This window comes from Nicotiana tabacum, chromosome 1 (assembly GCF_000715075.1).
Source record: "Nicotiana tabacum cultivar K326 chromosome 1, ASM71507v2, whole genome shotgun sequence".
In the NCBI taxonomy this organism is placed as follows: Eukaryota; Viridiplantae; Streptophyta; class Magnoliopsida; order Solanales; family Solanaceae; genus Nicotiana; species Nicotiana tabacum.
The window spans coordinates 117367076-117394398 of record NC_134080.1 but is presented as its reverse complement, the minus strand read 5'-3'; the positions used below and the strand labels follow the sequence as shown (position 1 = coordinate 117394398).

Genomic DNA, 27323 nt, shown 5'->3' with positions numbered 1-27323 from the left:
TGTTGCTTTGCTCCAGATATATGTAGGGCATGCCTGTAGATGGAGAATACGCTTTTTTCTTGCGCATATGATATATAAGGAGAAGTTTTGAAGTTTTATTTCTTCTTTACCTTTTTTCAGTTGTTGCTTTCGATCAGGCAGGCTGGTCTTGGCGTTTGGTGAGGTCCTTCTCGGTTCGGAACCGATCGGACGGTCCCGGGGACTCTTAAGTGCGATTCCTGGCATGAGTAGGTGTTGGGGCCTCCGTGCTCGGCCTGGATGTCTAGGTTTAGTTTCCGAGTCGGGCTCCGACTCGAGCCTTCCCGCCTTCGAATTTCTTGTGCCCATGCGGGTGGATGATAGTCGCTTTTATCTTTTTCCCTTGGGAATTTTTTGTTCCAACTACTTTGGGTCCAGTCTCCGGGTCACACTGTGACTCGAGCTTCAATTGACCCTTAGGCTTTTTCTTGCTTGCATGGGCGGATGATGATGGCCCTTTGTGCTTTTGGGTTGAAGTGATATTGCGGGCGCGTGGCCTGGAGATTCAATCGGCTGATGATGGTATTACCCGAGCCATGCCCTTAGGCATATTGCAATTTAGCTATTTTAGTGTCCCAGTATCCGAGTTGCATCGTGATCCGAGCTAAGATCAACCCTTGAGTTTCCCTGATTCTCTTGCTGGTGATAGTGGCACTTATGACATGCCCTTAGGCATGTTGCAATTTTCTGGTCCAGTCTCCGAGTTGCGTTGCGATTCGGTCTATAGTTGACCCTTAAATTTTATTGAGTTTCTGGCGACAGTGGCATTTATGCCATTTGGTCGTAGAGACCTTTTAATATGTGGCTCGTAGGTTGGCGTAGTTAACTATTTTGGATCAGGTCTCCGAATTAGGTTATAATTCGAGCTCATTTTAATCCTCAAGTTGTTGTCAAGATTTTTTAGCTGGCGACAATGGCACTTATGTTGTTTGGTCGTAGAGACCTTTCAATATGTGGCCCGTAAGCTTGCTTAGCAGGCGATAATGGCTCTTACGCTATTTTTTTCCCGTGGGCTTTTTGTAGGTTTTGTATCCGCTCATTAAGGTCTTTTTGTAGTATTTTTGCTTGACCCATCCTCGGTTCCAGAGGAACCTCGATTTCAAGTCTTTGCCGACGGTGTTTCGAGCACCTCGTAAGGTTCATAGCTTTTAGGTCGAGTAGATTGACGCTCTTGCATTTTGGATCCGACATTGTCGGAGCTCGTTTTTATCTGTAGAGGGAAGCTTGTTTTACCAGTTCTTTCCGAAGTATATTCGGGGTAGTGGCCTATGATTTTTTAGCAACAGTCGGGCGTCCCCGAGTCGCGTTATTTTGGCTGTATCAGTCGTTTCGATCGTAGTCATATATGTTTAGCTGTAGCCATTTTTGATCCCTAGTGATAGTTTAGGCGTCTATGTCGAGGGTATGCCCTTTAGGGATTCTTACAAATGCGACGTATAGCCTAAATATCAGGACTTTCATGCATGTTGAGGTCTTACAGCTTGTCATGCCTATTGAGGTCTTACAGTTTGTCATGCCTGTTGAGGTCTTACAGTTTATAGAATATTTCTAGTTATGCCGAAGCTGCCCGCTAGGGGTCTTATAGTTTCGGGTTTTCCAATTGTATGGCAATTGATAGCAGTCTCTGAGTCATCGAGTTTGTTTAAGCTTGAAGACAGCTTCTTGTGAGCTCGGAGTTGCCTTTCAGGGGCTTGATGAGCCCGGAGTTCCGACCCTGGGGTCATGCAAATTGTCGAATTGTTGATGTTAAGTCCCCGATTATATATCGGGACACATTCAATGGAGAAATATTTGTTGTGAGCATGTTTGAAAGCACCTTTCCCGAAATAAGAAATTTTGAAAGGGTATTCTTAATTGCTGGGCATAAATATATGTCGTAAATACATATTGTCCCGCTATCGCGAGCTCAGCCCGCATGGGTGCGGCTCTTCGGGTTTCTGCGAAGCGGGTTCCGGGATTGTTCCCTCGGGAGATGGTTGCCGTAAGAGCTTCCATGAACCTGATTTGATCCCTTTGAAGAGGTTCCCGAGCATCCTCACTGTGGCGGGGTTGGTTACTAACTCATCGTTACTTGACCTCTTGGGTATTGGCTCATCATAAAGAGGTGTCTCCGTTGCTATTGCGCTGGGAATCCCCGGGCGACTTTTTAGCTGAGCGATAGCCGACTGTCATGCCTGCAACATTTGAAAACTATCGTGAAGATTAACTTCTTGTTCTTCCCGGGCCGGTGTTTTTTGAGCTTCTTGTTGGTCAACATGTTGTATGCTATCATTAGTGCGCGAGGTTTCGTTGACCTGTTGCGCGCCTTGCGAGCCCGTGTCCGCTTCAATCGACCCAGATGCATTATCAGGGTCCTGTGGTGTCGTGCCAACTGTTGAAAAAGCCATATTGCTTCCATCGTGGTTCTTAGGGTAGTCGTGTTCGGCTCCATTTATCGATCCGGACATTTTAACCTGAAATCAAAGGATCTTGGACAAGAAAAGTGTGAAAGATATCGTGCGTTTGTGTGACGAAACCAGCAAGAAAATAATAATTATTATTTTTAGCCCCACGGTGGGCGCCAAACTATTTACCGTGAAAATGGTAACAACAATTAAATTTGTAAATGGGATTCTAAAAATATGTGATCTATTATCGAGCTAGTTATTGGAGCAGTTGATGCTAAAAATCGTTAAGTATAGTGATAAAATGCGAGCTAAAACGAGACAGTAAGCAAACCGAAAGGGCCTGCTGCCCGAGCGCGGAGCAGATCAATGAAGGCCTCGGGGCCGAGGCATGGGCCGAGATCGAGCTACCGGGGATAGTCAGGAAGGGGATAAAAAGCAAAAATGTGATTAAGTAAGGCTCTTTACGGCCAATATTGAGCTAGACCGCGAAGAACAAGTAAGAAAATAATAAATGTAATGTGTCCTAGGGCCTACGCAAACAAATGGCTTAGAAGAAAAGAGAGAGAGAGAGAGAGAGAGAGAGAGAGAGAGAGAGAGAGAGAGAGATATTATTACATTTATGGAGAAATGGAGCAGCATCCGCCCTTTGCAAGGTGGGGCGAGTCCCCTTTTTATATGAGGGTATCCTCGGCTATAAGAATATGGGGAATAAGTACAAAATACGGTGATGGGATGGATTGACATGACGCTACAGCATAGGCTCTAGATAGGCCGGGTCTGTTAGACATAGTCGTGTGCTTAGAGGGATTCCCCCTCTTGTTCTGGCTTAGTTCCATGTTTCCTCTGAGTCGAGCCTCGACGAGTCCCAAGGTCGAGAACTCGATCGCGACCTCCTACCCTCGAAGTCCAGAGGCATGCTTCCGAAATGTCTCGACAGCGAAAAATCAAGTCTCATAATATCACCGCGTACATGTATTTTTCGTGATTTCTTATCGCTCAGTCCCTATTTATAATTGTTACTCACTGAGTCAGAGTACTCACTTTACTCCCTACACCTTGTGTGCAGATTCAGGTATTTCTACACTCGGTAATGGTATTGGTTGAGCAAAGGCAGAGTCATTAGAGTTTAGCAAGGTAGCTGCCCGATGTCCGCAGCACTGCTTTTCTCCCTCTTGATGTGTTTGGACTGTATTTAGACTATTTAAGAACTTAGTTGTATTTTAGACCTTAGTAGATGCTTGTGACTTGTGACACCCCGGTATTGGGCTGTGTTTGGGTTGTATTCCGCACATTATACAATATTTTGCATAGTTTTTGGTTTATCTACTCATGCTTAGACTGTTTATTAATGTTTAACTATTTAAAAATTGAAATGGGACTAGTTGGCTAGCCTTGTCTTCATGAGAGGCGCCATCACAACCGGGTCCAGGTTTAGGGTCGTGACACAGACTTCTTTCCTTCTTGGGTGCATCCATTTTTATGGTTTGCCTTCTCAATTCATAGACAATGAGTTTTCCAATCAATTCATCCAGCTTGAGGATAGCAATGTTCTTTGATTTCTGAATAGCAGTGATTTTGTTTTCCTAAGTCACTGGCAAGAATCTTGTCACGATTTTCTCAACCTTGTCTTCTTCAAGGATAATTCTATCAAGATATTTAAGTTCATTTATTAGTGTTGTGAACCTTGTGTACATCTCCTGGATAGATTCTCCTTCCTTCATAGTAAAATTCTCATATTGAGAATATAGCAGTGTTCCTCTTGCTCTCTTTACTTGAGGAGTTCCTTCATGAGCCACTTGTAAAGTGTCCCATATTTCCTTGGCAGTGGTACGGCTTTGAATCCTACTGTACTCGTCTTGACCCAGTCCACACACAAGACATTTCTTGGCCTTGGCATTCTTTTCCCATTTCTTCGAGTCTTCAGCAGTGCGGTCAGCTCTTGTCTTTGGTACATCCACTCCTTCAACATTCTTCTTTGTAGTTGCCAGGGGACCATTAGTGACTATGTCCCAGAGTTCATAGTCTTCTCCTATGATATGATCTCTCATTCTGTTCTTCCACCAAGAATAGTACTGACCATTAAAAAGTGGAGGCCTAGCAGTGGATTACCCTTCCCAGTTTTCAGGTGGTGCACTCATCTTGATCTTTTACTAAGGTGTTAGCCTCTTCAACGATAACCCGCTCTGATACCAATTGATGTTTTAAGCGTCAATACCACACAAGATGGGGGAGTGATTTTTGTGGTACACAATTTTCGCTTAACTGAACTATAGAAGAACCTGGTTCTTCTAGGTGTTCCAACTACTACTGTTTGCGGAATAATAAACACAGATAATAAAGAACACAAAGATTTTTACATGGAAAACACCTGGCTCAAAAGGTGAAAAAACCATGACCTACTACTCAGTAGAATTTTCCCAAACTTCCACTAAAATCACTGAGCCAAAATAGCATTTACAAAAACTCTTTGTAAACCTAAGGATTAACTCTAATCTTGTTGTGGCACACAACCTCAACTGTTGCGACAACTTCAAGTTAACTCTAACTTGAACACTCTAGGTACCTAATACAATTGATTCTATGAAATCTAAAAGGTACAATGTAAAATCACCTACTACAATTGAACTAGAATAAAAGATAGACACATGGAACTGGTTCTTCTATCTCGTTCAAGTAGCTTCAGGATTGCACACTCAAATCACACATAAACTGCTTGCAAAATCGCCTTGTTCTTTTGCTCTCAATTTAAGTTTAACTTCTGCTTATGTGCATTACCTGTAAAAGAGAACAACACCGACATTTAATAGGTTAGTAATCAGAGTTTGAGTGGGATTCAATTGCTACTCTTCTATCGTAGAAGAGTTCATGATGATCTCAAACTCTAACACTATCTTCATAAACAAGGATTGTCGGGTAGATTAGCCAAGTGGACAATAAAACTCAGTGAATATTTTGCATAAACAAGGATTGTCGGGTAGATTAGCCAAGTGGACAATAAAACTGAGTGAATATAATATCATGTACCAACCTAAAACTGCAATAAAATCACAAGTTTTACTAGGTTTTAGCACAAAAATAGTTTCTGAAGTAGAAAAGGAACTACAAATATTCACCGGATCTAATCCAGGTACGTGGACTCAATTTACTTATGGCTCCTCGAATGTTAAAGGAGTAGGTTTGAGTATTGTTTTAATTCCACCTTTGGGAGAAAGAATAAGACAAGCAATTAAATTTTATCTCATTACTAACAATGAAGCAGAGTATGAAGATGTGATTGTAGGGTTAGAATTGGCACAGGAACTCTCTATAGAGAAACTCGTAACTAAAAGTGATTCTCAGTTGGTAGTCAACCAGATGCAGGGGACATACATAGCTAGAGAGGCACGGATGCAACAATATTTGAAAAAGGCCCGAGAATTGATAAGACAATTCCAATCATGAAAGATTTTGCAAATACCTAGGGAAGAAAATGCAAAAGCAGATGCACTAGCTAATGTTACATCAGTTGTGGAAATAACAAATACAGAAAATGCTATCGTAATACATTTATTTCATTCAGCACTGAACCAAGATAAAAATGAGATAAGTTTCAACAATCTAACTTGGGATTGGAGAAACGAGCTTGTTAATTTTTTATAGTACGGAACCGTACCTGAAGGCAAAAAAGAGTCTCAGTCGCTTGGACGAAAAGCTGCTCATTACTGTTTAATCGGAGGAAATCTATATCAAAAAATGTTTGGCGGACCTTTAACAAGATGCCTTGGGCCTGCTCAAACATAATATGTGACGAAAAAAGTATAAGAGTGGCATTGTGGAAATCATGTAGGAGGTAGATCTTTAGTAAAAACTTTAATTATAGTACGATACTACTGGCCTAAAATGGAGGAGATGCAGAAAGTTTTGTAACAAGGTGTGATAGATGCCAACGATATGGAAATAACATGCATCATCCAGCATAATTATTACATACGGTTGTTTCCCTGTTGCCATTCATGAATTGGGGAATGGATATAGTGGGTCCTTTGCCTCAAGCTAAATGAAAGGTACGATTTTTGTTAGTATTAGCAGATTATTTTTCCAAATGAGGCAAGAGCTTTCAAACAAGTGCGAGAAAAGGAAGTAATGGATTTTATTTGGCGGAATATTATATGCCGATTCAGAGTGCTAAAAGAAATCGTATGTGAAAATGGCCCATAGTTTATAGACTCGAAAGTCACAGAATTTTTTCAAAGTTGGTAAATCAAACGAATATCTTCCTCACTTTATCATACCGTGGCAAATGGACAAGGTGAGTCAATAAACAAAATTATTATTAATACTTTGAAGAAAAGATTAGAAGAATCAAAAGGCAATTGCCCCGAGGTGTTACTAGGAGTATTATAGGCTTATCGAACAACAACAAAGACAGGCACGAGAGAAACTCCATTTTCACTTGTTTATGGTTCAGAAGCCTTAATACTAGTTGAAATAGGAGAGCCAAGTATGATATTCACATAAGCAACAGAAGAATCAAATGATGAAGAGTTAAGAACGAATTTACATTTACTCGAGCAAAGAAGAGAAGCAACTCTAATAAGGATGGCAACACAGAAGTAAATCATTGAACAGTATTATCAGGAAGGCTCATCTTAGATACTTCAAGATTGGGGACTTTGTTCTCAAAAATGTTTTTCAATCAACAAGAACAGCTAGATCAGGGAAGTTGAACCCAAATTGAGAAGGTCCTTATAAAGTTCGAGGTATCGCTGGAAAAGGTGCTTATGAATTAGAAACCATGGACGGCAAGGTGTTAGCTTCGAATTGGAATGCTGTTCATTTGAATAAATATTATTTATAAGCAAGGGAAAAACCCATGTTCAGGTATCACTTAACTACGATTTTGTTTTGTTGAGTTAAATTATACTAATAATTTTAAATGATAGGCAAAAGGCTAGCCCGCACCAAATGATGATTTTAGACCTGAAATACATGCGAGATACAAAATTATTCCAGGTCTAAGGTTACAACCTTTATGATGGATATAAAAAGGGTTAAGCAGTCATCATCTAAAAATATACCTCCTAGTCCAATATATATTTTCCTTTTCAGGAAATGGACCACATGGAAGGAATAATCACGTGCTCGAGATTTCATACTTCAAAGATCTAATACTTGGGGGACTATGGAAGGCAAAGAAGACTAAAAGAGTCAGAAATCGAGTCAAGCCTGGATCAACCCAAAAAATCAAAAATCAAGAGCAAATCAAGAGCCAAAAAACACAAGCGTGATTCAAAAACCTTTGTAATAAGCTTTGATAAAGTGTAAACTCACGGATGTAACTTACAAGATCCTACGAGTACTTAGGTTAAGGGCAATGATTTTGTGAAATCTGTTATAAAGAAAACAATTATGAAAGAGTTGTAGATATTGTACAAAAAGTTACTTGAATACATGTAAAGTGTTACATAATTTGAAAGTTCAAAATATATGACTTCCTCAAATTATTCAAGAAATCTCTTCGAAATATATATTTTCCTACTTCTTTCATATACTTACACCAATATGAAGTTGAGACGTCTTGTTCATTGATGTCGTTTATAAAAAGGCCCTATATTATAAAATTCGTGTCTATACCAAAATCACAAAATACTAAAGTATTTTTAAATGCAAGTCAAAGAGTAAAACAGAAACTCAAATGAAATATTATATATTAACCTGGCTATAACTAAGTATAAACTTAGTTAAAACCAAGGTATTTGATAATAAACCCCAAAATGGACCAGGGGTAAAAACTTGTCAGCCATTCTAAAAATAAAAAAACAACTAACTTCCCATCAAAAGTTCAAGAAACAAACTAAGTTTTAAAAGAACACTATGGGGCAGAATCTAATATGGCATCATCAACAGTGGGAGAAGATTCAACTTGAGAAGAAGAGGCTTGAGCACCAACTTCACCAGGAGTAAGTTCATCACCTTTGGGAACTCCAATCTTAGGTGAGGAAAAGTTCTGACTTTGCTGGGTTTTTTCAATAGTTTCCTTAGCCTTTGCAATCTCAGCATTCAAGTCAAATCCTTCCTGGCTATCCTCCATCAAAGTCTCGAGGCGCGTATTCAGAAAAGCCCAGCTCACATCAAGTATTGATTTATCTTCAAGAACCTCGTAGTCCTTATCCCATTTCTCAATTATAGCCTTCAATTTTTCTCTTTTAGTCATAGAAGCATCATAAGAAGCCTTCAAAGGGGAAAGGGATCTCTCTAAGAACTGGACCTTATCAGAAGAGGCACGGAGGTCTTCTTGAGCCTGAGTGAGGGTTTGAACATGCTCCCTGTCATAAGTTTCCTTCTGGTTAAGGAGTTCTTTCAAACCCCTAATCTATTCGATAGCTTTAGAAAGCGGCTCTGCAAAAAAAGACTCGAGGATGTCTTTGTCTTTGCCAACTTGACTGGAAAATGATTTTTCAATTGCCAATTCTGCCGCCATCACTCTTACTTGCTATTCCAAAGAACACTTCTCATCTAAAGCTTCTTTTTCCAACTGAAGACCCTCATATTGTTCCTTCTAGTTGTCTGCTTCCATACGATAATCGTTGACTATCTGCTCAGTGTGGATAATTCGCTTCATAAGCTCTGTGCTTATCAAGTTGATCTACAAAAGAAAAGAAAGAGGTGATTATCAAACAAAGATAAAAAATCATGAGGAAAATAAAGGAAAGAGCTAAGTCTTGTACCTTCAAAGATGAATGAACAATATCATTCATCCACGTCAAGGAACTCAAACTTACCAACTTCGACTTCTAACTGGGCCAAGTAGAGGTTTTAGCCATAGGTCGGCTTGACCAGATCATTTCAACAGATTACCATCCTCGGGGACTTCTATGGTAACCTTTTTCATCATCCTATTGCTACTGGAAGTACCCACTTCAACATGAGAAGTGGTAGAAATAGGGACAGTTGAGGAAGTGAAAACAACCATGGGAGGAGCAGTAGCAGCACCAACAGGTGCGAAAATCTGAGAATCAATAGGAACTGACACTGGAAAAGAGGTAAGGGGTGCTTCTTCAGAAAAAGGACCAAAATCTTTACTATCAAAACCACGGGAAAATAATTGATTGGTAAAGTCACGAGGGGCAACATTCATCCCTTCATCAGAACTCACTAAAGTAGCACTTTTAGACTCATTCATAGGAACTAAACTTGGAGGAGGGGTGGCTTCATCATCCGATATAACACGCCTCCTAGACCAAGGCATGCGTACTAAAGAGCCCTCTTCTTGTTCCTCTTCACCCTTCGAGCCACGAGCTCCCTCCACTTTTCTCTTTGAAGAAGAATTTAAAATCATCTCGTGAGTAAGGGACAAAGAGAGTCTTGATAAAGTAATAGATGCGAGATACCATGAGTCTTGACTTTCCAACCAAACGTATAAGAAAGGAATTTCCAAGACCTTCCTTCCATAGGAGCAATACAACAATTTCTCTACCCAAGCATGGAAGTTTGGTATTTCTTAAAAAACTTTTGCGGTTGCTAAAAAGAGAAAAACAGCCACGAGATCGTAAGTTTCTTCTTCCGTCATCAAAGAAGAAGAGAGATAATTAAAAAAACTTACGTGCAAAATTTTACTTTTCTGGAAAAGGCATGTTCTTCTCACCCACCAAACCACTTGTGGGATCAACAACGAAATGGGCGTACCAGCCACGATCTCTATCATCTTCAGGGCTAACCAAAACACTTTTGCTTCTGGCCACGAGATAAAGACACCTGAACGAAACAACTTAGGGGAATAAAGATGAAGCAAGTGTTGAAAGGTGAAGGGTAAGGAAGCCAAATTAGATAGGTATCGTAGACATGCAACAATTATCCATACAATAGGACCAATCTGTCCTAAGAAAACATTAAAGAAATGACAAAATTCTATGATTGGTCGGTCAATAGGTGGTATAAAACCTAAGGCAAAAGGATGTGTGTAAACAAAAGAGTAACCAGCCTGATACGAAGTTATCCTTTAGTTTGAACCAGGAACTAAAACTAGAAAATCAGATTTCCAGTGGCATTCTCTTCGCACAAGAGATATCAAGCCATTAGTAATCTGGGAAGGATAGAAATCGGCACGATCATGGGAAGTCATAGAAATAACTTGGTTCCTAATCGCTTCACAATCAGTAGAGAAAGAAAATTCTTGAGAAACGATTTCATCAACTGTTGGTTCTCGAATGGGTTCACTTGATTTCCTATTTATGGCAAAAGATCTATGGGTTGAAGAAGCCCTATCCTAGAAGAAGAAGGAGTAATGATGTTGGTTTGGGAAGTAGAACCACGAATAGATACAGATCCTAAACTACGTAATCTACCACCTCTTCTACTCCTAACATAAGCAGTTGAAAGGGGAAGTTCATCTACAATTACTACTCTGGGAGGATCGGGGTTTGATTAAGACATTGTTATACAAGAAAATAATACGTGCTGAAGAACAAGAATGATTAAAAAGAAGAACAGTGTAGATTGAAGGTTTCATGAAACTAAAGGCACGTGAGGTATTTATAAGAAGAAGCAATCATCATGTAAAGTAAGTCATGAAGGAAAGGTCATAATGAAATAGTCACTTTGTGACTGATGCAGCCGCAAGAAGGGCACGTGGCACGTACACTAAATGGAAGTGACATGCGACGCGTTGGTTCTGAAGAAGACGCAATGATACATGGGAAACGGCAGCAAAACATTCCCTCCATAAATGCGTACCACTTCCCAAATATTCAATTGCAGAATAATCGGCAAGTAGGGGGATTATCTGTACTGGTAGAAAATAAATATTACACGTGAAATTACATGTGGCTGACAGGGAATGATATGTGGATCACTAAGAAGATTACAACCGGAGTGTTACAATTAAAAGATGCACGAGTTACAATAGGTACGAACAAATCACTCACGAGATGAAAGGACGAAGTTGCTCGAGCCTAAATTGTTCAATGAAGAGACGCGGATGGAATGAATCAAGATAATAAAAAGAGAAGATTCGAACCTCCAATTAATGAGAAAGAAAAATCAGAACCGTTACATTATTTTCATGAACAGTTACGATTGTCAAGTATAACGGTTCATTAATGTCATTAATGCTCATAATGAGTCAGACATAAAAGGAAGGAAACGTTATATTTGTAAACCTCTATATAAGGGAAGAGAATTTCACTTGTAAATGCACATTCTGATTCTTGTTGGAATGCAATTACTTTCTTTTGTTTTCGATCAATTATTTTTATATTTCTTGTCACTCCTTTCATATAATTAAAAAAGTACGGAATTTCTTAATTATCAATAACCCGAGTTCTTCTAAAAATAGGCTTTGACCAAGAATCTTATTTTTTGGTTAAACAGTTGATGCCGACATAATCAAGCTAGCATGCAATCCCGATATATTTGGGGTCTCAAAAGCTACCTTTTGACTGTTGAGTATCTTGCCAAGCCAATAATATCTAAATAAAACCTCTATGGCAACTAAATAAATATTATTTTATTCTACTTTTAATATTTATATCGAATGCATTTAATTATTACTCAATTCAGCTATCTCAAAACTTCAACGAAGTGTTAAGACGGATGATCGGGTGGATTTCGTATGGAGGCCTCAAAAGATAAATATAACAAAGCAAGGTTCTAAACAACCCGAGACTTGCTTAAACAACTTGAGATTGTTTGAACTAATAATGTTCAACTGTTTAATAATTATGATGTTGTTTATCATAATATTGACTTTTTTGTTCTTTCTATGTAGGTAGTGCACCCTTTCCTGGTTCCAACAAATGCAAAAATGAAGGAAGAATACATGAAAGACCTTGAGCCATTTGCCAATGAGAAAATTTGATATGTTAAATGCATAATTTATTGGGGGTGACAACCATCACAACTGGTGAAGTAGGAGCTAGGGAGGTTGGTGGTGAGGACAGGAAATCAGTAAGGAGCGGGGTGCGGGTGCGGGTGCGGAAAGAAGCACTCCATGAAAGAAGCCCGCGGAGCCCTTTAAAAAATTGTGGTGGCATAATTGCTGGTAGTCCGATGGACTATGATTGGGTGGTCAGTATAGTGAACGAGGTGTTGGTAGAGGAACTTTTGGTGTGCCTGTGATTTGTAAATGGCTCATCAGTGCGGATAAACAAAGATAATTGGAACTGAAAATTTCGCTCAAAAATATGGGATCGATAGACTGTCAAAAAATTTGTAGCTCAACTATCTATATATTTTGAATAAAGAACTGGAGCCTAAGAGGATATTAAGGGATTCCAAATACATATAACTACTCCACTTACTGCTGCGTGTACAAAGAACACTGATAAACCAAACCAAATGGATAATCCGAATTAAATCGAGAAAAAATCCGACTAGTGGTTTGGTTTGACTTGGTTTGCAATTGAAAGAAAAAAATTCTGACTATAATTGATTTGGTTTTAACTTAAAAAAGTCAAATCGAACCAAACCAATCAGATATTATATGCATACAAATTTTTAAAAATATTTTATACATAAAAGCTTTACTTATAATATAATTTATAAATATCTCTTAAGTTTTTTTATCATTCTTTTCTTTTAACATATTATTTCAAGTTTGGACTTAAAATTTTGAATATTCCAATAAGTTTTATAGTCCATAGATACTAGCAGCTCAAATAAAGTCAATACCAAAACCAAAATTAACACTAAAGCTAACAAAAGTAATTTAATCCTTACACTAAGAATAACAAAAATATTGGATATCTATACTTTAGTTTTGCGTTGTTAATTTTAAACAATAAAAATGCATAATTTAATTTTATTTTCTTTTCTTTGTCATCTAATTAATACTTATTAGCTGAACTTATTTAAGTATGACTTAGTATTTTTAAATGATGATCATTTTTACTATTCCTTATTAGTTAGCAATATTTATTTTATGCTATTTTATTATCTTTTTTCTTGAATATTTTATTACATTGTTATAACTCATTTCACTTTTTTGTTATTTTATTAAGAAACACCTTAATTATATAGTTGTGTCTTACTAGGACTAAAGAAATATTTAATGTAAAGGTTATATTTTGTATTAAAAAATTCCATAAGTATTTCGAAAATCTCAAAAAATCTGAGGTCGAAAAACCCGACTTTTATTGGTTTGATTTGGTTAGTCGATTTAAAAACCCGACATTGTTGAGTTGGTTTGGTATTTGAAAAATTCGAACCAACACGGTCTATGTACACCCCTAACTACTAGTGCACGTAAAACGAACAAGAGGGTAGGAGACAAATCTATTGCATGCCTCACTACTAAAAACCGTCCAAAAAACTCGACTGAAATCGGTCAAAATCCAAAACAAAACTGACCAATTTCCGATCATTTTCAATTAATCGATAAAATAATGGTCGTAAATGGGGAGCGACCGCATTCGGTCACTATTTTTCGACCGAAGTCGGTCGGTAACTGTCAACACAGTTTGACCAAGTTGTTTGACACAAATTAATTTTACCGACCGAATTTGATCGGTATTGTTAAAAGTAATTTTTAATTATTTTTAAATTAACGATCAAATTCGGTCGGAATTTTAATATTCATTTTTTTAAAATTATCCAATTTTCCGACCGAAATCTGTCGATATAGTTAAAATATATAATTATTCATTTTTATTTAAAATTGTAAATTCCGATCGAAATCGGTCGTTATTATTTGAATAATTAAAATTTAAAATAAAAACTTTCGACCGAAGTCGGTCGGTAAATTTGATTTTCTGGAAAATAAAATGAACGTTTTCAACCGAAGTCGGTCAGTTTTCTGGGTAATTGTTTTGGTAGAAAATAGATGTTTTATAGCTGCACCACATGCCAACAACCAATCATCTATAATGGCAGCATTACATTACTACCATTCAACTAATTCAACAATAATAACAACAATAACAATAATAACAACAACAATAACAACTATCAAAACTATATTTACAAAACACTATCACGAGACCTGGGAATCGGGAAAGCACCACTAGCAAGAAGATTGGCTAGCTGACCTTGAAGGATATTAAATTGTTGGTCCCCCTTTTCTAGCTGAACTTGAAGGGTATCTAATTGTTTATTTCTCTTTTGTTCTCTAGCCTTTGTCTCTTCAAGCTCTATGGTCAGCTTTGAAATCTTCTTCTCCTTAGACGAGAGAGTCGACCTATCAATTGCTTCGCCCTAGGCAGAAGCCCCTACACCTTGAAAACTAGCCTTGTAGCGCCAAAATAATTTCTATGGAAGGTCGTGTGCTATCCCTTTTTCAGGTGCACCGATAATATCCAACCATATCTTCTGCGCTTCTTCATCTTATGTGGTCGCACGCCTTGCTCATTCGGTGGCATGCTCGGAGTGTAGTCCTCCACATTAGCCTTGTGGCAACAGTAACATACGTATACATATTAATGCTATATTAACATATACTATATTAATATAAGTATACATATGTTGTTGCTATATTAATATAGCTATATTAATACTTATGTTGTAGCAACAACAACATATGTATACCTATTAATGCTATATTAACATATTTTCATAGGCTTAACTCAAGTAAGCGACGTGTGGACAACTGGACAACCTATATGATGCTCCAAGCTTCAGTCCTAACTAAGAAACAAGCAGAATGTCGTCCTCAAGCTAAGGCAAACACATACACGAATGCTGGAAAAATAGTGAAGTAAAAGGCACACAAAGTTTCAAGACCAATTTTCTGAATTTACTTGATACAACGGAAATTACAAAGTGTATGAGATGCCTTCTCTAAGGCTTATACATGTGTATATATTCTATCCAGCCACTAGTTGGCCTAAACTACAAAGAAACATTCTCTAAATCTACCTAACTATATGGGGAAAGGGTTGTTCGGCGCCAGTCCTGCCCTTGCCTAAAATAGGCTTGTTTGCTTTGTCTTTGCAGGGCTGTCCCTTTCATGGACATGTTTTGGGGCAGTGTCACGCCCAGCTTTGTGGAACTAGTACTTGCTTGCATTAAATGGCTTGCATGCTTGTCTTTGACCCTCCCAAGTGTTGACATGTTGCATGAAAAGTCTCCATGAACCTTGGCAGCCATGTTTGAATCGAATTAAGGCACATTAAGGGGGAAAATCAGTAGCGAACTTGGCGGGGCGGCACACTCTCCCTCACTTGAAATGGCGACGACCGTTGTGCCACAGAGCTTCATGTAATCATGAACTTGATCTTTGAACTTCCATAATCTTCATATTTCTATCATGATGCCTCCTCGGGTGATTGCCCCTTCTAATGGACAAGAAATTAAGCACTTTAATTTCCCCAACCTTTGCCTCAGAACAATTGGTGGTCGATAATGGCCTCGCCTTTCTTGTTAATGGCTAAAGGGGGTATGAAAATTTGAGCGGCTGGATTGCCCGCGCTCAACATCTTTATTGTCTTCATGGTAGGGGTTGAGCTGGTTAGAATGAAAGACAGGGTAAATCTTCAAATAATGAGGCATGTCCATTCTAACCGAAATCTTGCCAACCTTGGCAGTGATTTCAAATGGACTCTCGTAACGCCGAATCAGACTTTGTTTGACGCCTATCAAATATTTGAATTGCCAGGGATTGAACTTTACTATTACCTTATCCCCGATTCTGTAGTACACCGAATGCTGCTTCCGATCAGCAAAGTTTTCATCTTTCAGGCAACTTTGTCTAAATAAGACCTTGCCATGTCTACCTGCTCCTCCAAGATTTAGACATATTAAATGCCCTTGGGTTTTTTAAATTTGCACTTAAGTGCAAAGACTGGGGTGTGTTAGGTTTCTGCCTCATTGCAAGTTCGAAATGGCTCCTCCTGGTTGATCACTATGCTGCAAATTATATAAGAACTGGGCAGTGTCAAGTAGCTTTGCCTAGTCCTTTTGGCTTGCACTAACAAAGTGTCTCAAGTACAGCTCCAAGAGCGCATTGAACCTTTCTGTTTGACCATCCATTTGTGGATATAAACTGGTGGAGAAGTGCAACTCCGACCCCAACAGATTGAACAACTCTCTCCAAAAGTACCCGTGAAAGGGGGATCACGATCACTTATAATGTGTTTTGGAATAAATCAAGTCTTTACCACGTCCCTTTAGAACAAGTGTGCTACTTCCTTGGCTTTGCGATTGGTGGTGGTGGAAGTAAAGGTTGCGTACTTTGAGAATCGATCAACCACCACCATGATTGTGCCAAAGCCCTCTGAATTTGGAAAACACATAATGAAGTCCATTGTGACGTTATCCTATGGCCTTTCCGCCATTGGTAAAGGCTCAAGAAAGCCTCCCAGTACCTTGTGCTCAACTTTGTCTTGTTAGCACACAAGACAGGTTCGGACGTAGACTTCAATATCATCCCTCATATGCGACCAATAATATGATGACTCTAACAGCGCCAAGGTGCACTTTTAGCCTCTGTGTCCTGCCCAAACAGTGTCCTACCTTTATTTAATTAATGTGCGCCTAAGGTTTCCCCATTTAGGCACGAAGATACACCTACCAATGGAATAAAGAAGCCCATCTTCCACCCAAAATATCTTTCTCTTGACTTGGCTGACCAAGTAAAAAAGTTGCTTCGCCACCGGATCATGCTGAATCCCTTGCTTGATTGCATCAATAATATCACTGTTGGTCATGCTAACAATTGGTGCTAGCAGTACCCTCCGACTCACTACGTCGGCTACAATATTGGCTTTCCCCAGTTTGTACTCCAAGTAATAATCAAACTTCGCCAAAAAGTCCTGCCACCTTACTTGCTTAGGTGGTAATTTCTTCTAGGATTGGAAATAACTTGTCGTCACGTTATCCGTTTTGACAATGAAATGAGCCCCCAACAAATAATGACGCCAGGTTCTTAAACAATGAACCATTTCCATCATCACCTTCTCTTCGACAGTGTAACAACACTCTGCATCATTCAATTTTCTTCTCTCAAAAGCTATTGGATGGCCCTCTTGCATTTAGACGCTCTAATAGCAAAATCAGATGCATCTGTGTGGATCTCAAAGACTTTGGAAAAGTTGAGTAGAGCCAAGACAGACTCTTCCGTAATTGCTGACTTGAGACCCTCGGATGCCCCTCGACACAAATCAGTCCACTCCCAGGAGTGATCCTTCTTCAGCAAATCTGTGAGCGGAGCCACAATTGCTGAATACCCAAGAATGAATCGCCGGTAATAATTGGCAAGGCCAAAAACATACCGCAACTCGGTTACCTTCATTGGGGCCTCCCAATCTCTAATTGCCGCGACCTTGTTGCTATCCATCCGAATCTGTCCTTGGTTGATTGTATCCCCAAGAATTACACTTGGTGCTGGGCAAAAGAACATTTCTCCTTCTCCACGAACAGGTCATTTTCCCTTAGAACTTGGAAAACTTTGCGGAGGTGATCAAGTTGTTCCTCCATGCAGGTGCTGTAAATCACAATGTCATCAAGATAGATGACTACAAACTGATTGAAAAATGGATGGAGCATCTTGTTCATCAAAGTGCAGAATGCAGCGGGGATGTTGGTCCAGCCTAACGGCATTACCAACCATTCAAAAGCCTTGTAACACACCACGCAAGTCGTCTTTGGTTCATCACCTTCGGCTATTGCGAACCTGATAATATCCTTTCCTCAAATCCATTTAACTAAACACCTTGGCCTGGCCATGACGATCAAGTAAATCTGCTATCAAAGGGATTGGATATTTAGTCTTTACCGTGACTTTGTTGAGAGCATGATAGTCTATGTTAATCCGCAATGACCCATCTTGTTTCTTTTCGAACAAGACTGGTGCACCAAATAGAGCCTTGACGGTCTGACATGTCCCGTCTCAAGAAACTCTTTAAGTTGTTTTCTCAATTCCTCCAGTTATGGAGGTGCCATGCGATACGGACCCACGACAGGTGGCTTTGCTCCCAGAATCAGCTCAATCTGATGATCTACTTCCCTACGTGGTGTCAAATGTTTGGGAAGATCTCCGAATATGAAATCCTTGTTCTCATCAAGAACCTGCTACAAACATGGGGGCAAGGCTTCGTCAACCATGTCCTCTTCAATCTCTATTACAACAGCTAGAAATGTGGTTTCACTCCTCTGGAAGCCTTTCACGATATACATCACGGACAATTGGCCAACGACTTACGGCACCCAAACTCTTGGTACCACACAAGGAGCCCTCGGATCCCAAATATAAATTTGGTTAAGGTTGGGGGAAATGAAGGAAATGACTTCATCCCAATAGTCCAAACCCAACACAAGATCAAACACATCCATGGGAGCAACAAAGAAATTCACACTTTCCTGCCAAGCACCTAAGTTGAGTTACACATTGCGGGCAACTCCATTCACGTTGGTAAGGTCGGCATTGACTGTTTTCAACAAAGAACTGCTAGGACCAAACGCAAGGCCAAGTGACTTAGCCTTTGCTTCAGCCACAAAATTGTGTGTCATTCTGGAAAAGGGTACTTGAATGATCGGGGACCACGGAGTTGGGGCCATCTGCGAGGCACACCGAACCGGGAAGCCATGCTAGAAGGAACATAAAGGTTCTTATCTATTGGGCAAGTACAAAGGTACTACCGGGAGCATTGGGTACTTGCTAAGGAAGTGATTGTTGGAAAACAACGAGAATTGTTCTTGAATGTGTAGATGTTATACCTTTGAGAATGTAGAACACACCAGGAGTACGTCCCCAAAGCTTGATGAGTACCGAAGTATATGAAGCAGTTGAGTTGCCGAAGGTTCCATGTTGCAGCATGAGTTTCCGGAGGTAGGGCTAGTATTCCAAGTGGGATAGAATCATTGACAAGTACCCTCCACATTGAGTGTGGGAGGATCTGCCTATATAGGGGCATTGGGGCAAAACTGTGAGTTCTGAAGCAAGAGAGTCTTCCAAGGTAATGAGGGTGAGGAAAAGGGCTACGTGAGTGATTGAGCTACTAGAGCTATGCCAAAGGGCGCGAAAGGGATTTGTGTGTTGTTAAGCCACAAAAGCAAGGGCTATGCGAGTTGTTGAACTACGGGAGCTGCGCCAAGGATTACTATAATGTGCTTACCACTGAGGGAAGACCTTCGGATGATATGAAGGCCATGAGGCTCATGGTGTGGTTGACTAGTGTGCGTCACCACAAAGTTAGACACCGGAGGGTGCAAGTGCGGAGGCACTTTTTGAGCGAACACCTAAAGGATGTGAAGTGCAGAGGCACTCTTGGAAGATACTTGGGGGAGAAGTGCACGGGGCATGACTCCATTCTGAGACGGACTTTGAGGAAGTCCGATCCACAAGATTAAGGGATTGTGATGTACATCCCTGAGGGGGAAGACGCTGGGCTATCGTGGGCATTGTTGTGTCATCAAGGATGATGACATGTTGAGTGTTGGAGGATGCTACACCCCGCGTTTTGGGGGTTCTTGGCATCCATAGTACTGCGCGCTACAGGGCGGCATGACGAGTGTCAGTCCCGTAGGCGACGTGTGCTGATGATGTGTAGTGAAGGAGCATCTGACTGATGGGCTATGCATGAGTTAAAAACCATCTATAAAGGTTGTGTTACATGTCCTAAGAGTGCAAAGAGATTTTAGCGAGGACTTTGGATGAAACCAAGGGTCTAGCCTGCGGGCGACGGCTGCGTACGTGCTTGAATGTCACGACCATACATTTCTGATCTAGGAGGGGAATCTAGGGATTTCGGTAGTAGGACTTGTTCCTTGTATGCTCTTATATATGTTGACCAAGTTTGGCATCATTTGAAGTTCGTTTTCCTAAAGACTTGACTTCGCCAAGGGTACTGGCAATGTCGTAATTTGCTGAAGTGTCCGAAGGCTATAACTTTTTCCAAAACATGTCTACTCGGCAATCTTAGGCTTTTTTATTTTAAGCAATATAAGAGGGGCAGAGGTGTTGAAGCTCAGCCAGCCTCCCCCGTGCATGCTGCCACAAAGCCGCACCAAGTGAGCCACCTTGAGGGGGAACCTCAAGGGCCTGCTTGGACATCTCAAAGGAGTATCTTAGGTATTCATACGAGCTTGGGAACTCTATGGACGATACAACGCCTTAGGACTAGCGTTGGGCACACAACGGATGCCAGAGGCTAGACATGTGGGACTATTATGCCCTATAGGCTACCGAAATTGTGGATAAAGACCTTTGTACCGATTGGATACTTGAAGCACCTATCTTAGGTATCTTAGGGGACTCATGTGTCGACTTGTGAGCATCACTTGGGTTCATCTATGTGAGCAAGGGTCTGTTGTCTTAGACGTGCAGTTGTGGGTCGACACTGCACTATGGGCGATGGAAGTATGTCCCAAGGGCTATGTTTGGCCATGCCATAGGACAACCATAGTCATGCTATGAAAGACGCACATGACAAAGGCCAAGGACTAAAGGTTTCTTTAGTCGGGCGAAGCACAAGCTGGGTGTGGATGCACGAGGCAAGTGTCAAGCTTGAGGATTAGGTTGTTCATGCGAGAGCGATGCTCAGTGCTAGGCGAAGGATGTACGTGTCCCTAGCCAACCCCGGGTGTGCGCATGGATGATGATCCAGCAGACGAGAAGCGCCACAGCTAGTCTAAGCTATGAGCCTAGACATCATACGGGCGGCACAGTTGGAGTGGGCCATTTGAGAAAGCTCCACCCACAGGCACAGGATCGTGCTAGAAAACCTGGGATAAGGAAGGGTTGGCCTGTAGTGCGGGGTGACTATAGGCGCCGCACGGGCATTTTGGTGCCGCTAGCGTCTCAAAACGACTGGTCGGATTGTTACACATATGTTATATTAATATATGCTATATTCATATGTTGTTGTTGCTAAAACTTAAGTATTAATATAGCACTATAATTTATGGAACTATACACTTTATTTTTAAATGTGTTATTAAATTTTCAATTGATCCACTGATGAAGTATTCGAGCAAAGCACTAATAAGGTGATCGAGAATAAAACATTCTAATGTGTGTGTGTGTATATATATATATATATATATATGTGTGTGTGTGTGTGTGTGTGTGTGTGTGTATGTGTGTGTGTATATATATATATATATATATTAAAAAAATAATTGACCCTGGGCGGGAAAAAATAATTTCAAATTTTCGACCGATTTCGGTAGGTATACTTGAAATGTTTTAATTAAAACTTATTTCGGTAGATAATATGCAAGTATGACCAGGTCTTGGTCAAAGATTGACCAATTTCCGACCGACATATATATATATATATATATAATTTTTGTTATATTAAAAAATCAATTGTCTTGGGCGGGAAAGTATGACCAATTTGTTATATTAAATGCAAGTATGACCAAGTCTTGATTGAAGATTGACCAATTTATGATCAAGATCGGTCGGAATTTTTTTTGTTGTGGGACCACTATTTCCGACCGATAGTGATCAGTATATTTGTCAGGAATATTTTTTTTGACTTTTGTGACTAGTTTACTTGATTTCCGACAGATTTCGGTCGATTTTATTTCCGACCAATTTCGGTCAGTATTCTGTGGGCGAGTGTTTCTAGTTTTCTAGTAGTGCCAATCGGTATTTACAAACCTCATGACATAGATAAGAGAGATAGAGAAGCTTCAAGCTTTCCTAGGTCATAAAGAAGCTTCAAGCTTTCCTAGGTCATAAAGAAGCTTCAAGCTTTCTTAGATCTGAAGGAAAAGGAAAGAACCTATGTTTGAAGGAGTTGAATATAATTATGAGGACTTTGAGAAAGTGATTGATATGCGTCAGCGGATGGTTGATAAGGCATATATATACATAGGCAAAATACTTTAAAACCCTCCTAAACTTGACATGAATTATTATTACAACTTTAAACTATTCGTGTTCTTAATTACCCCCTCAACTTGGCCTTTTGAGAACCATTACCCCCTGGATGCTTGTGACGACCCGATCGGTCGTCTTAAGAATTAACGCCTAGATCCCCTATTGACTGTTTTTCCCAAATTTATTTCTGCTATTTTGATTTGCCAGAATATTCGGTTTTGAGTTTCGGAGAGTTTTTGGGATACTTAGTTCCTAAATGAGAGCTTAACTGTTGAAAAATTGACTGTAGTCGGAACAGTGTGAAGACGGCCTCAGAATGGAAATCCTATGGTTTCGTTAGCTCCGTTGGGTGATTTCATGCTTAGGGGCGTGTTCGGATTGTGTTTTGGAGGTTCGTAGCTAATTTAGGCTTGAAATGCGAAAGTTGAATTTTAAAGTTTCCGGTCCGATAGTGAGATTTTGATCCGACGGTCGGAATGGAATTCCGAAAATTGGAGTAGCTCCGTAAGATTGAATGTGACGTGTGTGCAAAATTTTAGGCCATTCGGACGAGGTTTGATAGACTTTTTGATCGAAAGCGTATTTTGAGAATTTTAGAGTTCTTAGGTTTAAATCCATGGTTAATTCGAGGTTTTGATATTGTTTTAGGTGTTTTAAGGATTGGTACAAGTTTGGGTAGTGGTTTGTGACTTGTTGGTGCCTTTGGTTGAGGTCCTGTAGGCCTCGGGATGAATTCAGATGGTTGACGAAAAGATTTTGGAGTTAAAGTTGTAGCTCCAGCTGCTGGTTCTGTCATAATCACACCTCCGGTTTGGGTCCCGCAGGTGCGGCGCCACAGAAGCGGCTCAAAGGTTGCAGAAGCGGTTGGAGGTAAAAGGGGAGTCGACCGCAGATGCGGTCAGGTAACCGCAGAAGCGGCATCGCATCTGTGGTAAGGTAGTCGCAGGTGCGGAAGTCCTTCTTTAATGAAAAGCCGCAGGTGCGACCATTGTTCCGCAAATGTGGGATCACAGAAGCGGTCCCAGGGCCGCAGATGCAGAAATCGCTTGGCAGAACATATAAATTCTTGCCTTCGTGAAATTTAGCCATTTTTCATCTTTTTCAAAACGGGAAGAAGCTTGGGGAGCACTTTTCAAGAGAGATTCTCAGAGGAGTTTATTGGGGTAAGGTATTTGGTCCCTAAATTCGTTAATGGAATAATTTTTATCAATTTAAGCATGAAAAATTAAGGAAAATCAGTGGTAATTGGGGGGTTAGGGCTTGTCTAATTGGAGGCCTTTGAGTGATGATTTGAGGGACAAATTGAGGTCCGATTTTGGTACTTTTAATATGACTAAACTCGTGAGAGTGCGAAGTTTCTAGAAATATAAATTTTACCCGATTCCGAGACGTGGGCCTGAGGGGCGTTTTGGTCATTTTACCTAATTTCGCATATTAACTTAGAATTTAATTGTAGAATCAGTTACTTGAAGTGTTATTTACATTATGAAATTGAATTGAATAGATTTGGGCCATTTGGAGTCGAGTACTCGTGGCAAGAGCGTGGTTTCAGAGTGATTTTGAGCCGGTTCGAGGTAAGTGGCTTGTATAACCTTGTGTGGGGGACCTCCCCCTTAGGATATGATATATGTGATAATTGAAATGCCTTGTACGTGAGGTGACAAGTGCGTATTTGAGCTAATTGTTGAAAAATCTGGGCTTTCTTTAAGTATTTCAATTGATTTCCTTTTTCCTGTTTTTATTCTACTTGCAAATTTAGCCTGTTGTTAGTTTAGAAAAGCATGTTTAATTGACTTAATTACCTATTTGCTTAAACTACCTTAATTGCACTACGTGAAGCATGTTAGGCTAGAATTAACTGTTACTTGGTATGGAATTTAGCATTTATTGGGTATTCTTGTGTTGTTGTTGTGTGTTTTTACTTTGGGACTATGAGATGGTATCCTAGGAGATCCCTGGCACGTATATTGAGGATACCAAGTGATCCTTGGGATACCAAGTGATCCGAAACATATATTGAGGATACCAAGAGATCTTTAGGATACCAAGAGATCCCTTGTATACATTGAGGATACCAAAAGATCTTCGGGATACCAAGAGATCCCCGGTTATCATCCCTGTTATGAGTAGTATTCCTTGTGTTTTGTCTTTATCTCTGTTGCAGTTATTAATTTCCTTATTATCCTGTATTACACTCTTGCTGTAGATTCTAAATTGAACTGTTTATCTTATGCTGTCATTTCTATACTTATTTAATCTCAGTAGGGCCCTGACCTTCCTCGTCATTATCCGACCGAGGTAAGGCTTGGAACTTACTGAGTACCGCTGTAGTGTACTCATGCCCTTTCTGCGCATGTTTTTCATGTGTAGATCTAGGTACTTCTACCCAGTCCTATCACCCTGAGGCGAGGCGACTGCCCTAGCGACTTCGAGGTATATCTGCCGCGTCCGTAGACCGATGAGTCTCTTTCTATTCTTGTATTTAGTACTTAGCCCTTCTGTATTTTCTGTTCTTGTTAGACATTCCGAAGTTAGAGCTATGTAGTATTTCTTAGCTTGTGATTCGTGGGTTTCCGAGTTGGATTTATGTATTGGTATTGAGAGTTAAACATGCTGTATGCCGAGCGGCACATTTAAACACTGTTATTACTTTATTTCTATTTTAAACTGTTTTACTTCCGCAAATTTGATTTTTATTCCGCAATTTAGGCTTACCTAGTCGTAGAGACTAGGTTCCGTCACGACGGTTCACGGAGGGAGAACTGGGGTTGTTACAATGCTGATGCAAAGAGTGCAGGTGCACTCGCCTGCCACGTGGATTTTTTCTGTATATGTGATATTTTTTGAAAAATAGAATATATTTTTACCTTTTTAAGTCTGATACTTCTTTAGATAATCTTTTTCGAATACAATTTATAATAAAACTTGGATAGAACTACATTATTTAGGCCAAATATTTTTTATTTGGCTAAAAATAATAAAATTTCAATTAACTTTTTTTGAATTTGATCTGAAAATAAAGGTTTATACAATTGAAATAAATAGTCAAGGCATCTAAAAGTTATAAAAATACATAGTTTAAAATTAATTATTTTGGCTATAATTTTTTATATAGCTCTAAATTATGGTGCTCTAAAAAATATTTTTTTTACAGATTTTACCGGAAAAAATAAGAATACACAGTTGAAATAAATAGTCATTGCATCAAAAGAAGAAATAAAAAGATTGTACAATTTCTTCAAATGTGTATTTTTATTTCTCCAACTGTGTACAATTTCTTCAACTATAAAAAGAGTGTACTATTTTTATTTCTTCTTTTGATGCAATGATTATTTATTTCAAATGTGTATTTTTACTTTTTCAAGTAAAATTTCTAAAAAAATATATTTTTAGAGCACCATAATTTAGAGCTATATAAAAAATTATAGCCAAAATAATTAATTTCAAACTATGCATTTTTTATAACTTTTTAGATGCCTTGCCTATTTATTTCAATTGTATAAATCTTTATTTTCAGGTCAAATTCAAAAAAAGATTAACTAAACCTTTATTATTTTTAGCCAAATAAAAAAATTTAGCCTAAATAATGTAGTTCTATCCAAGTTTTATCATAAATTGTATTCGGAAAAAATTATCTAGAGAAGTAACATACTTAAAAAGGTAAAAATATATTTTATTTTTCAAAATAATGTCACATATACAGGAAAAATCCACGTGGCAGGCGAGTGCACCCACATTCTTTTTCACATCAGCATCCAGGGGGTAATGACTCTCAAAATGCCAAGTTGAGGGGGGTAATTAAGACCGCGAATAGTTTAAGACTGTAACTAATAATCTGTGTCAAGTTTAGGGGGGTTTTAAGATATTTTGCCTATATACAGATTAACTCAGCTTAATTGTGTGCTCTTTTTATTTTCTAAAACAACATCAGAATTAATGTTTAAACAAATCGATTGATGATGTTTTAGCTAAACAACTCCAGGTAGTTAAACAATCTAATGTTGTTTGTACTGCATGCTTAACTATTTCGTTTGATGTATCTGTAAATACTCTATTTTATTTGCAGCATGCATGTTTATGGAGTATTGACAGTAGTATATGTCGTTCCCCAGACAGTAGACCACCAATACTGATTTGATATTAGATTGTAGTTTTTTCCCAAAAGTTCCTGACAGACCTTCATTACTAGATATATATATATATATGTTGGCTTTTTTGATGAAGTATGCTACTAGTGCATCTCTCTATAAGCTAATTAAATACGTACAACGGGTATTCACTATTTTAAACATGCATGGATCAAAAGCATTTTGTTTTCCTGATTGATGAGCAAACGATACAAGTGCAACATTAAAGAGTTCGAGGATGATATATGTTTTAGCAGTGTACTACCTGATATTTCGAAATTCATCCAATAAAGTGAAAAGTTGCCGATAAAAGAAATTTGGGATTATAAACGTACGTAGGAAGAATTACGGCCTTGTCACTTGGCCCAACAACCTAATCAAAAACAACCCAAATTTAAAATCCTTACCCTATTTGACCCAGATTGTACATAACATTGAAAGAAATTTTTCAACCTTTAGCCCATATTAATTATTTTAAGGATTATATTCAGTTTCCACTTTTATTTTTATTTCTTCTCTCTTTTGTCACGCCATTGCTGTCTTCTTCTCTCTACTTTCTTTTGTCCAAATAGACCACAAAAAGTGGAGAGGACTTGAAATTTCTAAAGACAAAGGATGGGAGCTTTTGCAGATAAGAATCCTCATTTTTTCATGGATTTACTATTTTATTTTGTGTCTAATCACTCTCTTCAGACAAAAGGTGGTTGCAATGTATGAAAATTAAAGAATAGAAATTCACCATTGAAAGCCATTCAAAGTTTGGTTTTCGAAAATAAGATTTTTTGAGTTTGTTAGTTGTTTAGATTGGGTGTTGTTCCAATTGTGAGGCGTCACCTATGGTACACAAAACAGAATGTTGAAAAGTTGAGGGCCAAGGCCAGCGCCCCACGCTGCCCTGGATGCTCAAAACGTGAACATGTCCTATTTCGACCGGGACAAGGTTATTTCGGCCCTACGCGGTCCCAACTCATATAAAAGAGGCTCTAAACATAATTTGAAGGAGATCTAACATACTGTGAGGGAGAATAGACGTGGAGGAACACACACCACGCT

The 27323-nt window shown here is 39.2% G+C and overlaps 1 protein-coding gene across 1 annotated transcript; it reads right to left on the bottom strand.

Moving 5' to 3' along the window:
• Nucleotides 1-17325: 17325 nt before the first annotated feature.
• LOC142163655 (putative mitochondrial protein AtMg00860) lies at nt 17326-17652 on the bottom strand. Its single transcript, XM_075220889.1, has one exon. The coding sequence runs from the start codon at nt 17650-17652 to the stop codon at nt 17326-17328; it is 327 nt and encodes a 108-aa protein (XP_075076990.1).
• Between the last annotated feature and the right edge of the window lie 9671 nt (nt 17653-27323).